At 36.7% G+C, this 20,134-nt stretch overlaps 1 protein-coding gene across 1 annotated transcript in view; it reads right to left on the bottom strand.

The window, feature by feature from the left end:
* Window positions 1–8,955: 8,955 nt before the first annotated feature.
* LOC129263430 (short transient receptor potential channel 7-like) overlaps window positions 8,956–20,134 on the bottom strand; it is a 29,769-nt gene continuing 18,590 nt past the window's right edge. The window contains exons 11-14 of the mRNA XM_054901342.2: window positions 18,482–18,679; window positions 12,335–12,391; window positions 11,576–11,651; window positions 8,956–10,953 (exon numbers count right to left, since the gene is read on the bottom strand). Of these exons, the coding sequence (XP_054757317.2) occupies window positions 10,586–10,953; window positions 11,576–11,651; window positions 12,335–12,391; window positions 18,482–18,679 (699 nt within the window). The 3' untranslated portion in view covers window positions 8,956–10,585. The remainder of the gene's footprint in view (window positions 10,954–11,575; window positions 11,652–12,334; window positions 12,392–18,481; window positions 18,680–20,134) is intronic.

Raw genomic sequence — 20,134 nt, 5'->3', positions numbered from 1 at the left:
GTCGGGGGGGGGGGGGGGGGACTGCCCCCCTGCCCCCCCCCCCCCCCCCCGTTGGTACGCTAGTGATCGAGGCATTGCTCTGCATTTTTATTTTGCATGCAATTAGTCCCACAAGAGCCTGTAGAAGGTACCCCACCCTTATCGGTAGCTTGACTATAGACCAGTTCGTAGTTACTTCATGGACAATTTTGGTTAAATGACCTTTCATTTCTTTCATTATGGTAGGCAGATTTCAAAGCAAGATATTACGTAAGCTTGCCTTACATAGCAGGATGAAGAAATTGAATAGACCAGGTGACTTGAATAGCACACCAGTCACTTTATGAAGGTATTTGTTGCATTCCTACTTTGAATGCATATCATAGCATGTTGCACAATGTACTTGGCAAATTGTGAAATACCAGTCGTTCGTGGACGCATTGGTTTTGTGGATGTAAATGAAAACCACAATTCAAAAGAATATATGAATAATCAAGACATCAAAGTTGGTGCTTATCTCATTAGATTTTAAACCACCATGTCACTTTAGTACAAATTACCTTTCTCTGATCATGCGTAGAATCTTTTGATCATGCGCAGAAAGGAACTACGAACTGGCTTATTAAGATATCAACATATTGTATTTCTTAATTGTCATTTAGGGCCTCAAATATAAGCACGGGATGTTTTTTTAGAGGTCCTGGCTCATCCATGTGTATTTGTTTACTTTGTAACTTCTTGATTGTCTTACTTTGCCAAATAAATTGAATTGAAATGATTATCGTGCTTTTCGGAGCCCCCAATGTGGCAAAATGTTGTTTTAGGTATGCATTTTTTCCCCTTTAAATCACTTAGAGAAAAAAGAGTAGGTTTTTCTCTATCAGCTACATATAAAGAAGTTAGGGCATTGCAAATTCTACGCCCTCAGGGGGCTGCCAAAGACACCTACAAATCCCTTTTTCGTATTTTGCCCATTTCTCGGAAAATTCGCCATTTTGGAGAACCATTGAGGCAAAAGGTGAATTCTGCTTTGCAGTAAAGCCACTTTTATTGTAATGTAACCACATGGAGATGACAAAGTAGGATCTTCTTTATCATCACATATGCTGGCACACCGAAGCCTTCCCCCATTCAGGGGCTGCCGAACTCTCTCCACATTTTCTGCCTATGTTCCCTCTTTATTGAAAAAAATTGCAGTGTTTGAGCCCCCATTCAGGCAAAAGGGTATTTCTGTTATATAGTAAAGCTAGTTTCGATTTTGGGAACCACTTGGAAATCAAAGAATAGGCTTTTTTTAATATCAGCTACATGTAAAAAAGTGCTGGCACATTGACTTCTACCCTCTTCAGAGGCTCCAAAATTGGCAGATTTTCCCCTGAGGGGAATGCTAGGCTTTGCTGTGAAGGACTAGCAGATAAAGGAAAGTCTACTCCTTTTTCTCCACGTAGTTTCAAAACAAAACGGGTTTACTACATAGCAGAAACACTTTTTGCCTCAACGAGGGCTCCAAAATTGCATATTTTCCCATAAATATGGAAAAGGGTGGGTGATTTCGGCGACACCCTAAGGGGATATGCTTCACTATGCCATCACTTCTTTATATGTAGCAGACGGAAGAAACTCTACTCTTTCGTCTCCATATCGTTTAAAAACAATAAAAGTGGCCTTACTACATAGCAGAAACACTTTTTGCCTTAATGGGGGCTCCAAAATGGCACATTTTCCCATAAATAGGTAAAATACGTAAAAGGGGTAGGTAGCTTTGGCAGTACCAAGAGGGGGTAGGCTTTGCTGTACCATCACTTCTTTATATGTAGCAGATAGATAAAACTCTACTCTTTCGTCTCCATATCGTTTAAAAACAATAAAAGTGGCCTTACTACATAGCAGAAACACTTTTTGCCTCAATGGGGGTTTGAAAATTGCATATTTTCCCATAAAAAGGTAAAATATGGAAAAGGGGTGGGTGATTTCGGCGACCCCTAAGGGGGTATGCTTCAATATGCCAGCACTTCCCTATATGTAGCAGATAGAGGAAAGTCTACTCTTATCTCCAATTGGTTAAAAACAAAAGTTACTCGACTTCGGCGTTCCCGTAAAGGGGGGGGGGGTAGGCTTTGCTGTGCCCTCACTTCTTTATATTGTAGCTGATAGAGAAAAGCCTACTGTTTTGTCTCCAAGTGATTTCAATAAAATAAGAGTTACTTTTCTACATAGAGGAAACACCATCTTGAATCATAGTGAAATGCGTATAAGCATGGCGCCTGAGTATATGGTCATTTAAAAAAAGACGAAATCTCTAGCGTTTTATAGTGCAAGCGCTTTTGAATTCAATAAATTGACGCTCCTTTTCCACACCTCCTGGCAACGAATATGCAATGCAATTCCATTGTGACGTAACAATTGCTTCATGCGAACAATCATTTATTAAACAGTGATAAACTTGTGGGAGGGGCAAAATATTCATTTCATCCAATATTTTCAATATTGGATGGTTTTCATAGGCATGCACGTTAAAAATCAGTTTTAATATTTTGTCTTTTCGAAACAACGTCACAAGACGTCAAAAGATATCTGCGCCTCTAAAACCCTACATCTAAATAATAATAGACAATATTGGTATCGCCGAACTGGAAAAAGAATGGACAGTGGGTTAAATGGGGTTAAATGACACCAACTGGTTGTAGACAAACTAGTATAAGACCATGTGAGATGAGAAGAAACAGCAAGAAGACCAAATGACAATAAACAGGTCCATGAACCGTATTAGAGAAATTGGCAGTACATAATTGTATTTCATTAGTCAATTCACAAGGAGATTGAAATCACATAATTATTGATAGGGAAATAGATCATATATAATTATGTAGCACAATAGAGCTGTTACTAATATTACAGTGTATGCACCTTTTTGACAACGTTACCAAACAGTAACCCACCTCTGCTGAATACTAGATTTGCAGGTTTGGTTTAATATATACAGAGTAAGATAAGTACCTATTGTTCTAATTATTTTTTGATAATCATGTTTGATAAATGTGAATTTGATTTCCCCCTTTTTCTCCCTGCCAATGATAGGTAATAGCTACATGTACCAGCAGATAACTATTATATGAATATGATATGGGACGTGATGGAAAATATTTTTTTTTAAGTGGAAAATATAGCATGAAAGTAATTGTGAGATGTATTTTAATACATATTTTCCTATGTTATTATTGTGTTGTAAGCTAAAATTGGTAGACATATGCATGTCAGTCAATGGCATTCCTGTTTTCTGTTGCCCTAGAAAAAATGAAAGATTCTCAAGTACTATCTAACAAATATTATTAAAGGAGAATGAAACCCTTGAAACCAGCTGAATCCATATCAAAGAGAAAAATCAAAGAAACATATTGTTGAACGTTTGAGGAAGATTGAATGAACAATAAGAAAGTTATGAGCATTTGAATATTGAGATCACTAATGCCATGTAGATCCTCCCATTGGTAATGCGACCAAGATCTGTGATGTCACACACGTACAACTCCCTCATTACTTTAGTACTTATTTCACTTATATTCTCACTTTTATAGAGTCTACCACAAGGTGAGGTGTTCTCTTTATCAGAGGACAAGTACAGAGGTTTTACAACATTATATCATTGATGAATCGTTTGTCATATGATTAGAATGAGCAAAAAGAGATGTTTTGGGGTATATTTTCAGTGTCCAAAAGGGGAGAGTTGTTCATCTGTGACATCATAGATCTTGGTCGCATTGCCAATTGGAGGATCTCCATAGCATTAGTGATCTCGACATTCAAATGCTCATAACTCTTCTATTGCTAGTCCTATTTTACTCAAACTTTTGTTGATCTTATTCTTTGATTTTTCTGCTTTCACAAAAGCTAACTTGCTCCAAGAGTTTCATTCTCCTTTAAGTAGTATAATATATGATCTAAGTAGGCATACAGTAAATTTCATTCAGAATTAACAATCAGTTATTTTATAATCAAACTTTTGGCTATTTTGATAGAACATGCATTATTTTTGTCTTTGAATATAATGAATGTCAAACTGCAAAAAAAATAATTACAAATTGTTTTTATTGTATCGAGTAACTGGTTTATACATTAAGTTCCAACAAATTTAATTCCTGTGAATTCTATTTTTTTACATAACACCATGTCTTCTTCAGGGATAGCAATGTTTGAAGGTTTTATCTGTTTCTCATGTATGAAAAAGTATGGAGGTGGGGGTGGTAGTAGGCACACATCAATGCCTGTAATCACTAGCGTACCTACGGGGGGGGGGGGCAGAGGGGCAGTCTGCCCCCCCCTGACGAGCTTGAAAGACCTTTTTGCCCCCCCCCCCCTGACGAAAATCCTGGAAAATCCTAGGTACGCCAGTGCCTGTAATGGTGTATATTTGACTATTAAATAAATCTTACTTTGGATGAGTTAAAAAAAATGGTTGCCCATTGTTGAAAATATTATTTTTGAGCGAACCGTTCTCTCTATCACGTTTGATCATTTAATAAACAAACAAAAAAAAAGATTAATACAATACACATACTATATACACAAGATAAACACACATTTATTGCTCTAACCCTGGAATGATATTATTGCACACATATATGAAGTCAGTAATTAATTCCAAAACATTTGTCATTTATTACTTATTAAATGAGTCAATTAAAATTTCATTTATCTTATCAATCATTCATTCGCCCGTCAAGTCGTTTATTACTTCCTTATTTTCCTCTGACCACAATATGTTACTCTCAGTTGCCACTGTACTCCTACATGTGACATTCGCTGTAAAATGTCCATAAGATTAATCTATAATAGATTAACTCTTTTTAATTAAATGACTAGAAATATCATAGGAGGGTAATCGGGCCCTGCACCTCCCCCCCCCCCCCCCCACCATGGAAACAAAATAACACGGGGGCTCGGGGCAATTTCACCCCCAGAATGCTCAAAAGAGACCTAGGAAATTCCCATTCACTGCAGTGTTGAAGCTTATCCGATGTTGCAGATTTATGCAGTAAGTTGTAAAAAGCAGACCCCCCCCAAAAAAAAAATAATAATAATAATAATAATAATAATGATTATAATAATTTTAACAAATCATTTAAATTTTTGCCTGCCCCACACCCATCTCATTGTGATGCATTTATTTGGTCTTTTGGAAGAAACATCACAAATTTACAGGGGGGGGGGGGTTAAAACCTGTGGCTTGTGATATCGGGGATGGGGTGTTTGTTAAAGCTGTTTGTTAGTAAAAAAAAAAGTTACAAGTAAGAGTGACTTTAAGACTGGTGAACCTTTCTTACGCGTTAAACCATCGCCAATGAAAATGTTGGTGTACACCATTTACCACAAGAGAGGATCACCAGTCATTCTTAAAGTCATTGTTAACTTACGAACAGCTTTATGAAAAACCCATCTTGTGATAAAATCAATTTTCAACATTTGGTTGGAATTTTCCATCCATGGTTTGCTGCAGACTTTTGCTTAAATGTGAAGTCGGCCCCAGAAAAAGCTTTATTTAAATCAATAGAGAAAAGACAAACGAACGTAACATTGCAAATTTCATCAAAATCGGATGTGAAATTAGTAGGTAATGACATTTTACATTTTTGCTTATTTTTCACAGAACAATTATATACACAACCCAGTGATATGCAAATAAGGGTGTTGATGTCCATCATTTACTAATTCTTTTCTACAATATTTTCATTTCTTACAGATTTGGCAGTCAGGACCCACTTGACTGACACACTTGATGTTAAAATAATGGTAATTCCACAAGTTCAGGGAGAAATAAAAATTTGTTTCATGTGACAAAGAGGAGAAAATTAGAAAATGTCATATTTCATATAATAAAACAGAAAAGAAATTGTGAGTGGATGATGTCATCAGTCCTCGCAATTGCATACTGACCAGGATGTGCATATACATGTAATTCTTTTGCGACATTAAGTAAAATTTTAGAATGTCATAACTCTCTTATTTTACATCCGATTTTGATGAAGTTTTCAGTGTTATGCTTGTTGAATTTTTCTCTTTTTGTTCAAAACAACTGCCCGTATTCTGAACTTTGGGCTCCATAACACAAAGGTTGGCGATGAACTATGAATATGAAAGAGCCGCACTGATTGGCTCCCGGTCAGTATTTTAAACGGCTTGTTACGATCGTCTGCGTTCGCGGAGCGGGGGTGACCGCACCCTTTCGAGAAAACCGGGGGAGCTTTTCTCGAAAGGGCGAGTTGAGGGAGAGCAGTCAAAATAACGCACCTTTTCGAGACAACCGGGGGAGCTATTCGCGAAAGGTAGTGCTTAGTTGTTTGCGTTTCTGTGTAAATTTGTATTAGGGTATGGAGGCCGCATATGAGGTGAGGTTGTGTGTGCTGGGTGCATGTGTGTCATCTTTGGAACATTTCGACGGACATATGCATTAAAATGGAAGGAAAGAAGGAAAAAACACAAATTTTGTGCATTTTCATTTATAGGCTTATTTACTTTCAATAGTCTCGGCGGTGCACGCGTCGACCGGGTTCTGCCGTACATGGTAACTATTTTTTATTATTAGTACTAGCTAGAACGTTGAAATATATTTTTTTCTGAATATTATGCCAATGGATTTTGTAAAAGAAAAATGTCAAAAGTTTTGCTCGCTTACAACTTTTTTTTCATTTTGCCCGATACGCCATATCTAGCCCCTTCAAAATCTTTGGCTCATTACGCCACTGATGTGTTTCATTACAGTTCATTCTTATGCAAATGCGAATTTATTCAGAATAGAATACGCTATTTTTCCTAATAATTCCAGAATTGTTTTATATGGCTTTGTGGAATTGTTGAGTGTCTAGCATTACTTCATCGATATGCAATTTTATTCAAAATCACAAAAAACTGCCAACTCTGTTTTTTCCCTCCTAATTATCAGTGGGGTAATAATGAGCCCAAATTTTTTAGGGGCTAGATATGTCATATCAGGCAAAATGTATTGTGAGCGAGCAAAATAAATAATAGACATTTTCATTTAAAAAAATATATATTCAGAAAATGATATATTTTACCTTTCTCTCTTTTCTTTCTTTTTTTTTGTCGTGATTTTTTTCAAATTTTTTTTTTGGGGGGGAGAAGCGCCCCAAGCCCCCCCCCTCCCCATCTGTGCACCTCTATACCAATAGTCTATTAATATTATATAGTTGTTATTATTTGATGAATAATTTTCATAGAAACTACTGGTTCAGAAAACTATTAACATAGCCTTTCGTGAAAAGCTCCCCGGCTGTCCCGAAAAGGTGCGTTTATTTGACTCCACTCCTTCAACCCACCCTTTCGAGAAAAGTTCCTCTGTTTTTCTTGAAAGGGTGCGGCCATCCCCGCTCCGCAGACGATCGTAACAAGCTTTTTAAACAGAATGCGCACGCAACGATGATCTTGATTGGTAGTTAGCGATTGATTGCAAACCTTTGTTACGGAGCCCTGGTCTTAAGTTGTGGTTAAACGTTTTAAGCCAGATGTAGCACAAATCTTTAACATTAGACTCAAATTCGTCAATACATTTTTACACTTAAATCATTAGTAACTGTTTTGGAATAAAAGCTAAAATAGAGTGAAGTTCCCTTTTCACTCATTCACACGTTATGAGTTACGTATTAGGTATCAAAGAATGAAAAATGTGATTTTTATTGATTTAATCGAAATTTCATAATTGTTTAATTTTTGAATGATGACTAAGAATTTTTTTTTTCTGGGACACACTATAACTCAAACCTTGTACTCGTAAAAGATAATCTAGCCATTTGGTTATTAGTAATTATACTTGCTACAAATATGGGAAGATTTGATGAAAAGAAGAAGATATATATATTTACATGAAAATAATTGTGTCATAATTATGACTCCAATAGACCAGTACGTAGCTCCTTTCTGATCATGATCAGACAGGGGCGTCGATCCATTTTTCAGATTGGGGGGGCGAAATCATTAACGTTCCAAAGGCGCTCGATCGTACAAAACACCCACCCACACACACACACACACACACACACACATACATATATATATATATATATATATTATATATACACACACACACACACACACACACACACACACACATATATATATATATATATATATATATATATATATATATATATATATATATGTATATATCTATATATATGTATGACTCATGAGACACAGACACGTATCTCACTACACAGATAGTACGAGTGCCGAGAGTGAGCTCAAATTTCTTTATATTCTGAGCTGAAAACTTGATATTCTAAGCATTTTTGGTACCAATGATTAAGATTTGTATCTAAAAGAGAATAGATGCGAGCGCGAAGCGCGAGCTGAAAATTTTGATATTTCGATCTGAAAAAATGACAGTTTACTGGACGTTTTTGATAAAGAACAAGCTATATATCCAAGAAAAGATGATTGCAAATTGAAGCAGTTCTTTTGAGGCTTAGAACTGAAAATGGGACATTTACATTCACCAATTTAATCATGAAAAGTATGGGTTTTTGCTACAGAAATGATGCGAGCGCGAAGCGCGAGCTGAAAATTTTTATATTCCAATCTGAAAAGCGGACATTTTGAGCACGATTTTAAATAAAGAACGAGTTGTGTGTCTCAATCTCGCTTGCTGAACATTACAATCTTGTTTTTTTTTAATGCATATCCGGAATTATTGGGGGGGGGGGGGCAAAATGATATGTTTGCCCCCCCAATATTTTCATTGGTGGGGCGATCGCCCCCCCTGCCCCCCCCCCCCCCCAGGATCGACGCCTCTGTGATCAGAAGGTAATTTGAATTCAAATATTCTCCCAAATTGTGCTTTTCATTAGGTTTTCAGGGGGTAAAAAACAATACGGCCATTTGTGACTAGTATTTAACAGTAGGCAAAGTACATAATAACAACATACTAAAACATCCAAAGTATAAATGCAACTACCTCTGAAAGTTCATTGCAATATAATATGCACCCTGCTATAGGTCAAGCATGTTTAATTTATATCTTGCTTCGAAGTTTGCCTATCATAATAGAAGAAAGAAAAGGTAATTTGAACCAAAAAAAACTTGCCTATGAGGTTACTCCGAACTATAATCTATTGAATATGGAATCAAAAGTGATATGGCAAACATGATATATTCAATCCAAAAAAAAAAATAATAATATACGTGTACATGTACATACACTATACAGCAGCATTCAATAGTACTCGTTTTGGTCATTTACTCAACCTGAAAGAAAGAATGTTATTCTTGTAACATATTCTGACCAAAGCGGCAAAATGCCCATTTATTACACTATACATTGGATATATACAAACACATGTATATTAATAAATAAAGTTGAAGCTACCAGCAAGATTTTTCATAATTTGTACATGTAAGTCAGTGTAGATTTTGTATACAGTATACATGCCAGAATTATACAAATCATGTATCCTAAGAGCAAAACAACTGGAAACTAGAACAAGAAAGGTAAATATTACATTAATTGAAACAGAAATGTGAATTTCTAAAAGAATAACAGGGGAGAAGGAAATGATGATGTGATTGACTATGGTGAAGAAGGGAGAGAGTGAGGAGAAAAACATGGAGAAGAAAAGAAAAATGAGAAGAAAAAAGGAGGAGGTGTAAAAGTGGAAAATAGATAGTTACAAAAGAGCCAAATAAGTAGAGGGAGACAAAAGGGAGCAGAAAAAAATAAGGAAATGTAGATGAGGAAGAAGACAACAATGAAGGAGAAAAAGAAGAACAAGAAGGATAGGAAGAAAGAGGAGAATAAGAATTAGAAGAAAAGGAACAATAAGGAGGAGGATGAAGAGATTCAAAGAGAAGGGAAAATAGAAGACGTAGTCTTGGCAGCCGCAGTTATATATGTTATATTGAAGTACTGCAGAAGATTGTAAAGAAAGAAAAATAACAACTTTCATGAGATAGAAAATCTACCAATGAATCACCCATTTAAGGGGAAAAAACAGAATTTACTCTACAGGGAGGTATCCATAACAAGTTATTGAAATCAGATACTGTACACATCCATTATATACAAATTAACTGCAGGTTCCATGAGACTAATTACAACAGGAAGGCTAAAGATATTCCTTCGACCCAATCGATTTTCTTTTTCAATTTGATATTGCTGATTGACCAAAGTGTATATGAATATAATTGAAAATCTAACAATGATTCTAGAAATGGTAACTACTGAAGTTCCTTTGCCCAAATTGGGAAGATATAAAATGACTTTGGAACTATTTTTTGACTGGCGGAAGAATTACTATTTTACTGTTTCAGTTGATAAATTTGATCCCATCATAATTATCTTCATAAATGGCAATTTCTTATGTAAATGAGCTGGCTACGATACCCTTCTCTGGTCAGTTATGGAATGCCAGATATATATCTATCATATGGTAGTAAACATTCTACCCTCTAATTTCACGTTTATTTTGTATGAATTTTTCAAAAGTGCCATTTTAACACACCAGTCTATGGGGAATGTTTTACGCGCGTGACGCCTGCAGTCTTTTGCCCACAGTCTTTAAAAAAAATGTCTGTTTCTTTACTGTGCCTTTGCCGTCAATCATTGTGTCTTACAAATATCACCATTCACTTTCTCTTCTGATTCTTTATCAAGCGACTGGTGAATTATCTCATTTCCCATTGAGCTCGACCTCAGAACCTCGTTGGTTTGCACAAAGATTCTCTCCAAGCTCTCCATCATTGCCTCCACACGGCTTTCGAGCACGTACATTTTCCGAAGCATGACTTCTTGCTTGTTGCTCACCGCTGGTTCTGGTCGGTTAGTTCCCTGGAAGACTGGGCCTGAACTTGCAGGGACAGGACTCTCTCCACCTCCACCACTACTAGCAGTCGGATCTAGGTATTTTAGCTTCTCCATCACCTCGAAGCGAAAGCTGGAGATGTCGTTCTTGATCTCTTCAAGCTCACCTGCCAAGTAGAAAACAAACATGAAAGAAGGGAAAGAATGTATTGATTTGAGGGGTTATGTAGGCCCCAAAATGTCCAAAATGACCCACATGATCTTTCAAAAAGCCCCGTACTCAAATTATTTCACTTCAATTAAATGTCATTCATTGACATTCTTTACAAAAATATAAGCATATGAAGAATAATGATTCAAAATATAAATCAGAACGAGAAATTTACACTCTAAAAAAGGTTTACACAATATTGGGTTAATTGGGAACATGCATGCTGGTTGGGTAAAAAGATACCCCATATTTGGTAAATTTTACGCAATGTTGTGTTCAAATAGCCCAATATGGGGTGAAAAAATACCCAGCAAACATGCATGTTCCCTTTTTACTCAATATTGGGTTGAATTTTACTCAGTGTTTTTAGAGTGTATGGAATCTCTCCTTCTCCCCCCTTCTACACGAAATTTTATTTTTTCCCCTGATTCTTGATGAAGAATCAGAAAGTACAGTAACACTTTCAAATCAATCTAGTCATATAAACAAGTATCATAGCGTTTTTCAATATTGACACAAATCTGTATAATATGACAATTTACTTATGAAATTACAACAAAATATGAAAAGAATCTTACCTTCTGCTCCTTCTTCTCCTTCTTTATCATTCTGGAGTTTGAAGAGGTATCTCTTGATAACTGTCTTCATCAAGCACTTATTAAAGAAAAAAAATTATGTAGTATATCTGTATATTGTGCAAAAATCCTGGTCCACTTTGTGATGTCTGTCTAAGAATTCGTTTGGATCTTAAATGATTGTGTGTGACAGCCCCTGCTATTCCATTTCCATGCAGTATTGATCCCCTTGAATATGAATTCATGAATTAAAAGGTCTTTTTTATATCTGAATTTATATTCTGCACCATATTTTCATATTTCAAAATAAACAACTTTTTATTCAACCCCTGATTTTAGAAGAGGAAAACATAGCCAAACATTTTGCTATATAAGTCATGAATATAGGCGTTAACCAAACTGCTTATATTTCTTATTTAAAATTATTCATGATCAATTTCAAAACCCAATTTAAAACAGAATGAAACACTCATCATCACAAAACTCCCTGGTGTATTGAAAATTGCTAATAAATATTCAAACTCCTGACTATACCCCTAATTAAAAAAAAATTATTGATCAACTTTTTCATCCTCCATGTCCTCATTACCATATCTTGTGATTTCATATTTTTCAACAAAAAATTGTAACAATAAAATTAATGAGCAATGCACATTAATCTTTCATGGGTGTACGTATTCACATTCAAATTGTTGATATGGTTGAGTAGTCATGAAATCAATTAAACTTTGAGAGTAGTGCTTGGATTGAAAATCTACTTACTTCATGAGTGCTAACTTGTTTGCGAACTCCAGGTCGCCTTGCTAAATTCTGTAAACCCTAAACACGAGAGGAGAAATCAAGTTAAATGCCAAGTAGATCAACAAGCATTAAGAAAAGATATACTGAATACTCAAATATGTTTTTTTCCTCTCTATATTGGTTCTATTTTCTGTGTTTATGAATAATTGATTCAGAATTGTAATCTAACTGGTGAAAGCATCTTAAGTTTGTAGTATTTGTTAATACTAAACTATTACTCATGAATTCATTTTCTTTGCACGTTAGTAAATTTGAATATACATATCCAATGTGCAAGAAAAGTGGAATATACTGTGCATCTGAATAAGTGGCTTTGATCCCCATAGTATAATGATAGTATAGTAATTATTTTCTGTATAAAAACAACAAAAAAATACAAAATGGATGGATAGTCCATCCGCATCATCACTGTCCATGTCAGCATGACAAAAACAGGGGCCCCGTCTTACAAAGAGTTACGATTGATCCATTCAATCTCAACTGTATTGAAATCCATTAATTAATACCATAATTTTTTTTTCTACAAGAAATTTGTACAATCTCCTTAGTAAACAAAGAGAATCACACTGAATTTTCGAGATAATGATGAATGTCTGCATATACATCATATCTAGAAAATATTTTGAACAAACATACATTTTAGATGTCCATGTTGCTGACCGTCCCTAGTTGTGGTTGATCGGATCAATCCCAACTCTTGTAAGAAGTGGCCCTGTTCTTCCATCACTATCATAAACCATAAAGTCCTTCACCACTATCACAAACCAAGAGAGGAGTAACATAAAGGACTACAGTCCGGGTGGGTGTTTCATAAAGCCGTTCGTAAGTTAAGAGCAACTTAAAGAACGACTGGTGATACTTTCTTACGCGCTAGTTAATCACCAATGAACATTTAATGGTGAATATCGTTTCCTACAAGAAAGGATCACCAGTTATTCTTAAAGTCTCTCTTAACTTACAAACAGCTTTATGATACAGCCCCCGGAATAGCTACCTTTTTCACATCCTGAGAAGCAACCCTATTCTGGAATCATGACTATAGTGGCCTTTTTTCCCTCTTATCATGAATAGAGATCTTCATTCTTTATAATGAATAGTGGTCCTAATTGACCATCAAAATATTTCATGACCAGTGACCTTTATCAGGTTTTACAAATAATTGTTCTGATCGTAGACCATGAATAATAATAGCAACATGCTTACATAGCGCATATCACTGCCAAATGCGTCCCTACGCACTAATAAAATTGGATATTATTACCCTGCCTTTAGCCCCGCAGCCTTCTACAGCGCGGTGGCATGTGAAGGAATAAATTCTTGCCAGGTACCCATTTACCTCACCTGGGTCGAGTGCAGCACAATGTGGATAAATTTCTTGCCGAAGGATATTGCGCCATGGCTGGGATTCGAATCCACGACCCTCTGTTTCAAACTCCGAAGACTAATCCACTGGGCCGCAACGCTCCACAAATAAATAGCAGTACTTATGCATTATGCCACTTAAGAATAGAGGCCCTCATGGTTTGGGGGGCATCGCTCCGTCGCCGCTCAAGATTTAGCGCGTAGTTAAAATTCTGGCGGCGCCTGCTCACTTTTCACTCACCGTCCGAAAAACGCTCGGCGCCCAGGCGCCGACGTAATCTAGCGGTTGCCGTCGAACGATTTAGGTCAAAAATTGAACTCGTTGGATCAACAGCTGTCGAGCGGTCGCCGGCCGCTGGTCGGTCAGAGATCGGTCGATAATCTCGCGGCGAATTCAAGATCGGACGGGCGATTACCTAAAAACAGGTCGGTGGCCGGTGGGGGGACCGCCCGGGATTCGGTGGGTTGTCAGCCGATCACTGCTCGGACGCCAAACAAATAGCTTTCCCGATTTGACACAGATTTGGCCTTGAGTAATGGGTTATCGATCGGGCACTGCTCGGCCACCGGCCCACCGCTATGCTAAGTTCGCACCAACGGCGCTTTGATGGCGCTTTAAAGCGGCTTGCAAAGCGGTGGCAAAGCGTAACAAAGCTTAATTAAAGCGTAAAGACCATAATAGAGCATGAGAAAGCTTTGAGCAATTCGGGACATTCGGCAAGAGCGCCAAATTTTTTTAATCTGTTTAAAAATTTGAAGCGATCTGTCACGGATTTCGTAAAGCGGGGAGAGCGTTTTAAAGCTTATCAAAGTGTCACAAAGCTTAACCGAGTTTAAGAGAGCTTGGTTCAAAGCGGTGGCCCCACTTTGTACGCTCTTTCACCAATTTATCTTCTTTTTAGAGTTTAATATATGAACATACGTGACTCATATGCGTAACAAACATTACCAAGGTTTTAACAGTCACTATTTCTTTTGTCACATGGTGACAGATTCTTTGAGAATATGTGTAAGACAAATCCATCTAAAAGCATTTGGCAGTTATCTGTAAGTTTTATGTGTACGAATCAAAATAATAATAGGAACAGTCTAACTTTACATAGTTAACAACCTCCGTCATATCTATCAATATCTTAATTCACGGTTACAGTAACTCATCAAATGAATGAAAATAAAGTAAAAACATTGGAATAAGAATAGTCATATCTTCGAAACTATCCAACAAACGAAGGATAGTTTCATTATCCACCCCTTAACAGAATGATTATGGTCAAAGAAAAATAAGCGCAGTAACCTAAGTTACAGAGGTAAAATGTGCATCTTCAGCTTCAAATTTCAGAAAAAATCAAAAGTTTGCAACATTTCTTGCCCATATTTTTTTAGTTGAAATTTAGTGTGTTCTCTTGCATTCTTTCGTTGTCAGAATGGTTTTGAAAAATCACGAAACCCGAATTGTACATTTTTAATGGTTTTGGGCCTAAAGTTGGATGCATTGTTTTGAAAAAATGTAAAAACTGATAAATATTTTGTTTTGTTAAGTTTGATGCTTTTTGTACAAAGTAATAACATGTTCCATTTAATAGTAAAAGAGAATATGTTAAATAAAAAAAAGCATTTTATAATAAAATGCCTTTAAAAAATAGAAAATATTAAACTAAAATTATGTGAACAATACAAAATACACACAAATCCCCCAACCAAAAAAGAGAAAAAAATAAAACAAAAGAAATAAAAAAACAGAGTGTCCTACAAAAAAACGCCCGTCACACTTCCGGTCCGGAATGCGCAACAATTTCGATATCATTGGAAAGAGCAGCATTTTATAACTGACCAAAACATCACGAAATATGATTTGGTAGTTTTTATTTCATTACACTTTTTGCAAAGGGATGCAAGCAGTAAAATCATGTACTTTGATAATTTGCCCATAGGCCCTACAGTTAAGGATTCGTTCAGCCTGATTTTTACCGCTTACAGACCTTTGCAAGAAGTATTATAACACAAAAACCACTGAATGTGATTTTTGTATTCTTGGATCAGTTACTAAATGAAGAGTTGGTCTCTTCAATGAAACAAAACATAATGAAACAAAAAAAAAACCGACCGGAAGTGTACCGGGCATTTTTTTTTATGAGACACCCTGTATAAAACATAATAAAATAGAAAAGGCAATAGAAAAAAATATATATATAAAAACTCTGTTGAAAACTCTGAGTTTTCCACAAAGTTTTTTCTATTTATTTTTTATTATATTTCATTTTTTAATTATATAATGTTTTATATTTTAGTTCCTTTGTTTTATTTTCTCTGTTACAATAAGAGTTATTTATCTCACATATAAAATTGATTTTCTTACTAATTGTTTAATTAGTAAGAAAATCAATTTGTAATGATTTGTTATAATCAATTTAACAAAAATTGCGTATTTTAAAGATCTTTTATCGCACATATCTAAATTTCAAATTCTGCAACTTGATTCCTTTAAATTTCCACTCCTGATTTACAATAGTATTATCTGATTTTTCATTGGTAAAAAATCAATAAAGTCTGTATTTATATTATTTACAAGCAGATGAAATACATAACAACAATAACATCAATAATAATAATAACATCTTCACAAGTACGCATAATACAAAAATTATTTCAAACTTATACTAAAAATAAACAAAGTGTGCATATGGGAGAATGTTCTTATTTCCAGACACAAAAGTCTTTATCTTCATCATCTGCTTCTGACGATATCTGAGCCACTCCTTTCTTAACTCAATCAGGAAGTACCACCCCAGCCATTCTTTGTTGCCAGTCAACAGCACCCACTGGAGAGACGAAGTATTCTCTGAGATGATCTCTCTGATGTCTGGCATCCACAGTGGCGAGGTTCCCCCTTGCAGGTGGTTGCGGAACATCTTCCCAGTGAGGTCCATATCTCCAGGCCCCATCTTCGTGGTCCACCGCATTGGCTGCCAGCACCACCCTCTTCCTCAGCAGGTTGTGGAGCACCACAGCAGTCTCCACCAAATCTCTGACGTTATCTACCTTCTGTTCCCAACAGGCACCTGTTGGCCATGATGCCAAAGGCATTCTCCACCACTCTTCTCCCCCCTGAGATCCTGTAGTTGCAGATCCTCTGTTCATCTATCATCCCTCTTCTACTGTATGGCTTCATCATGTAGCTCTTCATGGCAAAAGCACGTCACCCAGGATGAAGTAGGGAATATCAGGCTGATTTTCTCCAGGGAGAGGGCATGGTGGGGGCAGCCCTATGGACCCATATTCTAGGCATTCGAAGAGCTCAGAGTCTGTGAATATCTGGGAGTCAGACATGTGTCCTTTACCTCCCAGCTCAATCCAGATGAACTTGTACTCTGCATCTACCAATGCCAGCAGTAGTATAGAGAAGAACCCCTTGTAGTTGTGGTAGAGACTGCCTGTGTTTGCTGGCTTCTAATGGCTATGTGCTTTCCATCCAAGGCACCAATTGCATGGGGGATATTCAATCTCTGTTCAAACTGCTGGACAAGGGTGCTCCATGGTAGGGGTGGTAGGTATGTTGAAGACCTCCTCTTTATACGCCTCTACAATGGCCCTGCACACTCCTGGAATCAACTCTGATATGGTTGATATACCACATCTGAAACCATATGCCAGTGATCTGTAGTTGTCCCCAGTGGCCAGATGTCTCAAGGTGATTGCCAGTTTGAGGCCAGCTGACAAAGGGTGCCTGTAGTTAGTCTCTTGCTTCTGGATGACTGGTGCCTGCCCTCTCGCAAGGATCTCATCGAACACCTCAGGGGTCACTCTAGTGAAGTTTGTGAAGGAAACAGGGTCCTCTTACCTCAGTTGTGTGTCCAAGAGGATAGTGTACTGGCCATACTGCTGTCTTCTTTTTTCAGTGAGCCATGGCCTGGTCCAGCAGCACCTGATAAATGGTCTTCTCCCTCCTGCTGGTAGTTCAATCTCCTCTTGTCTTTGCTGTTCTTCCTCTCTCTCCTCTGCCTCGAGGGCTAGGATGTAGTTATATAGCAGTGAGACAAAGGTCATGTCTACATCATAAGATGGTTCATACTCTGGTACATATTGAACTTCCATATCTTGTTCTTCTACCAAAGATGCAATGGTTTCGTGTATCTGCTGCACCTTTATATATACTCTGGATCAGAGGCGGAATGCAATCAGAATCTCGAATTTTGTCATTGCGTAACAGAGCTTAACAGAGCCTATCAATGCACAAGAGAGCTTGATAATCGTATCAGAGCGTTATTAAAAGCGTGATAAGCGCATCTAAGCTTATCAAAGAGTAATAAAGCATATCAGAGCGTGATTTAAAGCGTAATAAATCCTGATCAATCGGCATCCAAGCGTAAGAAGCCGTAGCGATTCGGGAAATAATTTGTCGCCCAAAGCGGGAACGAACTTCGTATCAGAGCGTATCAGAGCATAACATATCTGAGGAGATCGTGATATTTTTTGAAAAGTAAACAAAAATGACGCCGAATTAATCGCCGATTTAAAGCGCGGCATTCGCCGTTGGTGTGAACTTAGCATAAGTATTTTTACAGCCCGCTCGACTTCTACAAAAACCGTTCGGCGATGCCTAAATTCCAGCGGAGCCCGAGCAGGCTCCTAATCGGTCGGTCGCCGCTCTGAGTTGTGACTTTAGCCCTAAGCTTTCCCCTGATATAATAATTGTAATAAGTTCTATCTTGTTTATAATTTGCTATTGTGAAAAGTATACACACTTACAACGGGAAGTTGTTGTAACGTGATGCTGGTATTTCTCCTGCAATTTGGACAGAGGGTTTTCTTAAGCCATTTGAAGAAGTTGTAGACAGACTTTGGGCTGGGGATGATGTTCATGGGAAGTGGGAGGGTGGCGCCACGTTCAAAATACGTCATCCAGAGCTGTGAGCGGGCGAATTTCCATTCAACGTCTTCATCATCCTACAATAAAAAAAACAGAGAGGAAGGCTCAAAGTGCAGTGATTATCATTTCTTCTTCAGAATTGACATTTTTTCGACTTCTAACCTGTATTCTTTCGCTTTTTTCTCCCCATCTTCTTCTTCCTCTTCTCCGTTTTTCTTCTTGTGATATCTTTCTCTTTTTTTTTCTTCTTTGTCTTCTCCGTTTTTCTTCATCCTTCTTCTTTTTTTCTTCTTGTCCCTTTTCTTCTTCTCATTCTGTGGCTGTAGTGAGGTCGACAAACAAAAGACAAGCGTAACAAACGCCTCTATAGGATTTCGTTGTTTAATCTATCAATCCGTTATCAAATCCGCACAATCAATCATATCGAATTAACCATTAGGAATCTAATCCATAGTCCTTTTAATCCATTAATACAATTAGTCCTATTAATCCGTGAAAACTGGAGTCAATGATAAAGAAAAAAAGAATCATAAATACCAGCAAAATGAAACATCTTAAATACTAATAGAGCAACATAAATTCTTTAGAAAACCTCAGCCTTGTCTTGACTAAATTCCAAATTCTATCCACTATACATATATGTTTACTCATTATAGGTTTGCTTGTTTCAAACTACAAACATAATTCAGTTTTGTTCTCATTACAATTATAAGAATACAAATATAAATCACCAGTCATTCTCAATATATCATATAATAAATGTAGTTTCATGTAATAACTAATCAGTTTTATTTGATTTGTTTTTTGTTTTTTTCTTCATATTACGATGAAGGTTAATTTATATAGAAGTATTGTAATTACATGTTTGAATTTATTGCTATTTTTTGTTATTCCATGCAGGCACCAGCCAATGTGGAGAACCTCTCGACAGAATTTTAAATTCTCGTAGGTGATCCCCAGGCATTGGCTGGTGCTCAATTTTACATTTATTTTGTAATGTTTCTATTGCTGTCATGTTTTCTTGCCTGGAAATAAACTAAATAAATAAATAAATATATTACAAAGGGGTGCAATGAGCCTGCTAAAGCTTGTACATACATGCATATACATTATACATACTACATACACATTATCATTTGTCATGAAAAGAAAAAGATTTCTAAAATTTCACTTTATGCTTAGACCATGATTAAAAATACATAAAATAAAACGCAAACTACACGTCTTTGCTTGCTTTCTTTTAAAGAAAAAGATGTATTCTGAGCCAGGATGTTTCTGATTTTGAAGGGCAAAATCCTGGTCCCTCACACAACCTAATGTCTAAAATCAAATGCACTGTCATGGTGCTATGTAGGTGTACTCATTGACTAAGGGAGTGCTAGATACAAATCTGATAATCAGGTAATGCAATCGTGAAAGTATATACAAAAGTGCTAAATCACTTCTGCGCTAACTTTGGTGTGCTAATTCATAAATTTAGATGTACTTTCATCACACATTCTTCTTCGTCGTCTTCTCCATCTTCTTCATTT

The sequence above is a fragment of the Lytechinus pictus genome, chromosome 1, assembly GCF_037042905.1.
Source record: "Lytechinus pictus isolate F3 Inbred chromosome 1, Lp3.0, whole genome shotgun sequence".
Classification (NCBI taxonomy): Eukaryota; Metazoa; Echinodermata; class Echinoidea; order Temnopleuroida; family Toxopneustidae; genus Lytechinus; species Lytechinus pictus.
The sequence above is the reverse complement of the archived record's forward strand: the minus strand, read 5'-3'. Positions and strand labels throughout refer to the sequence as shown.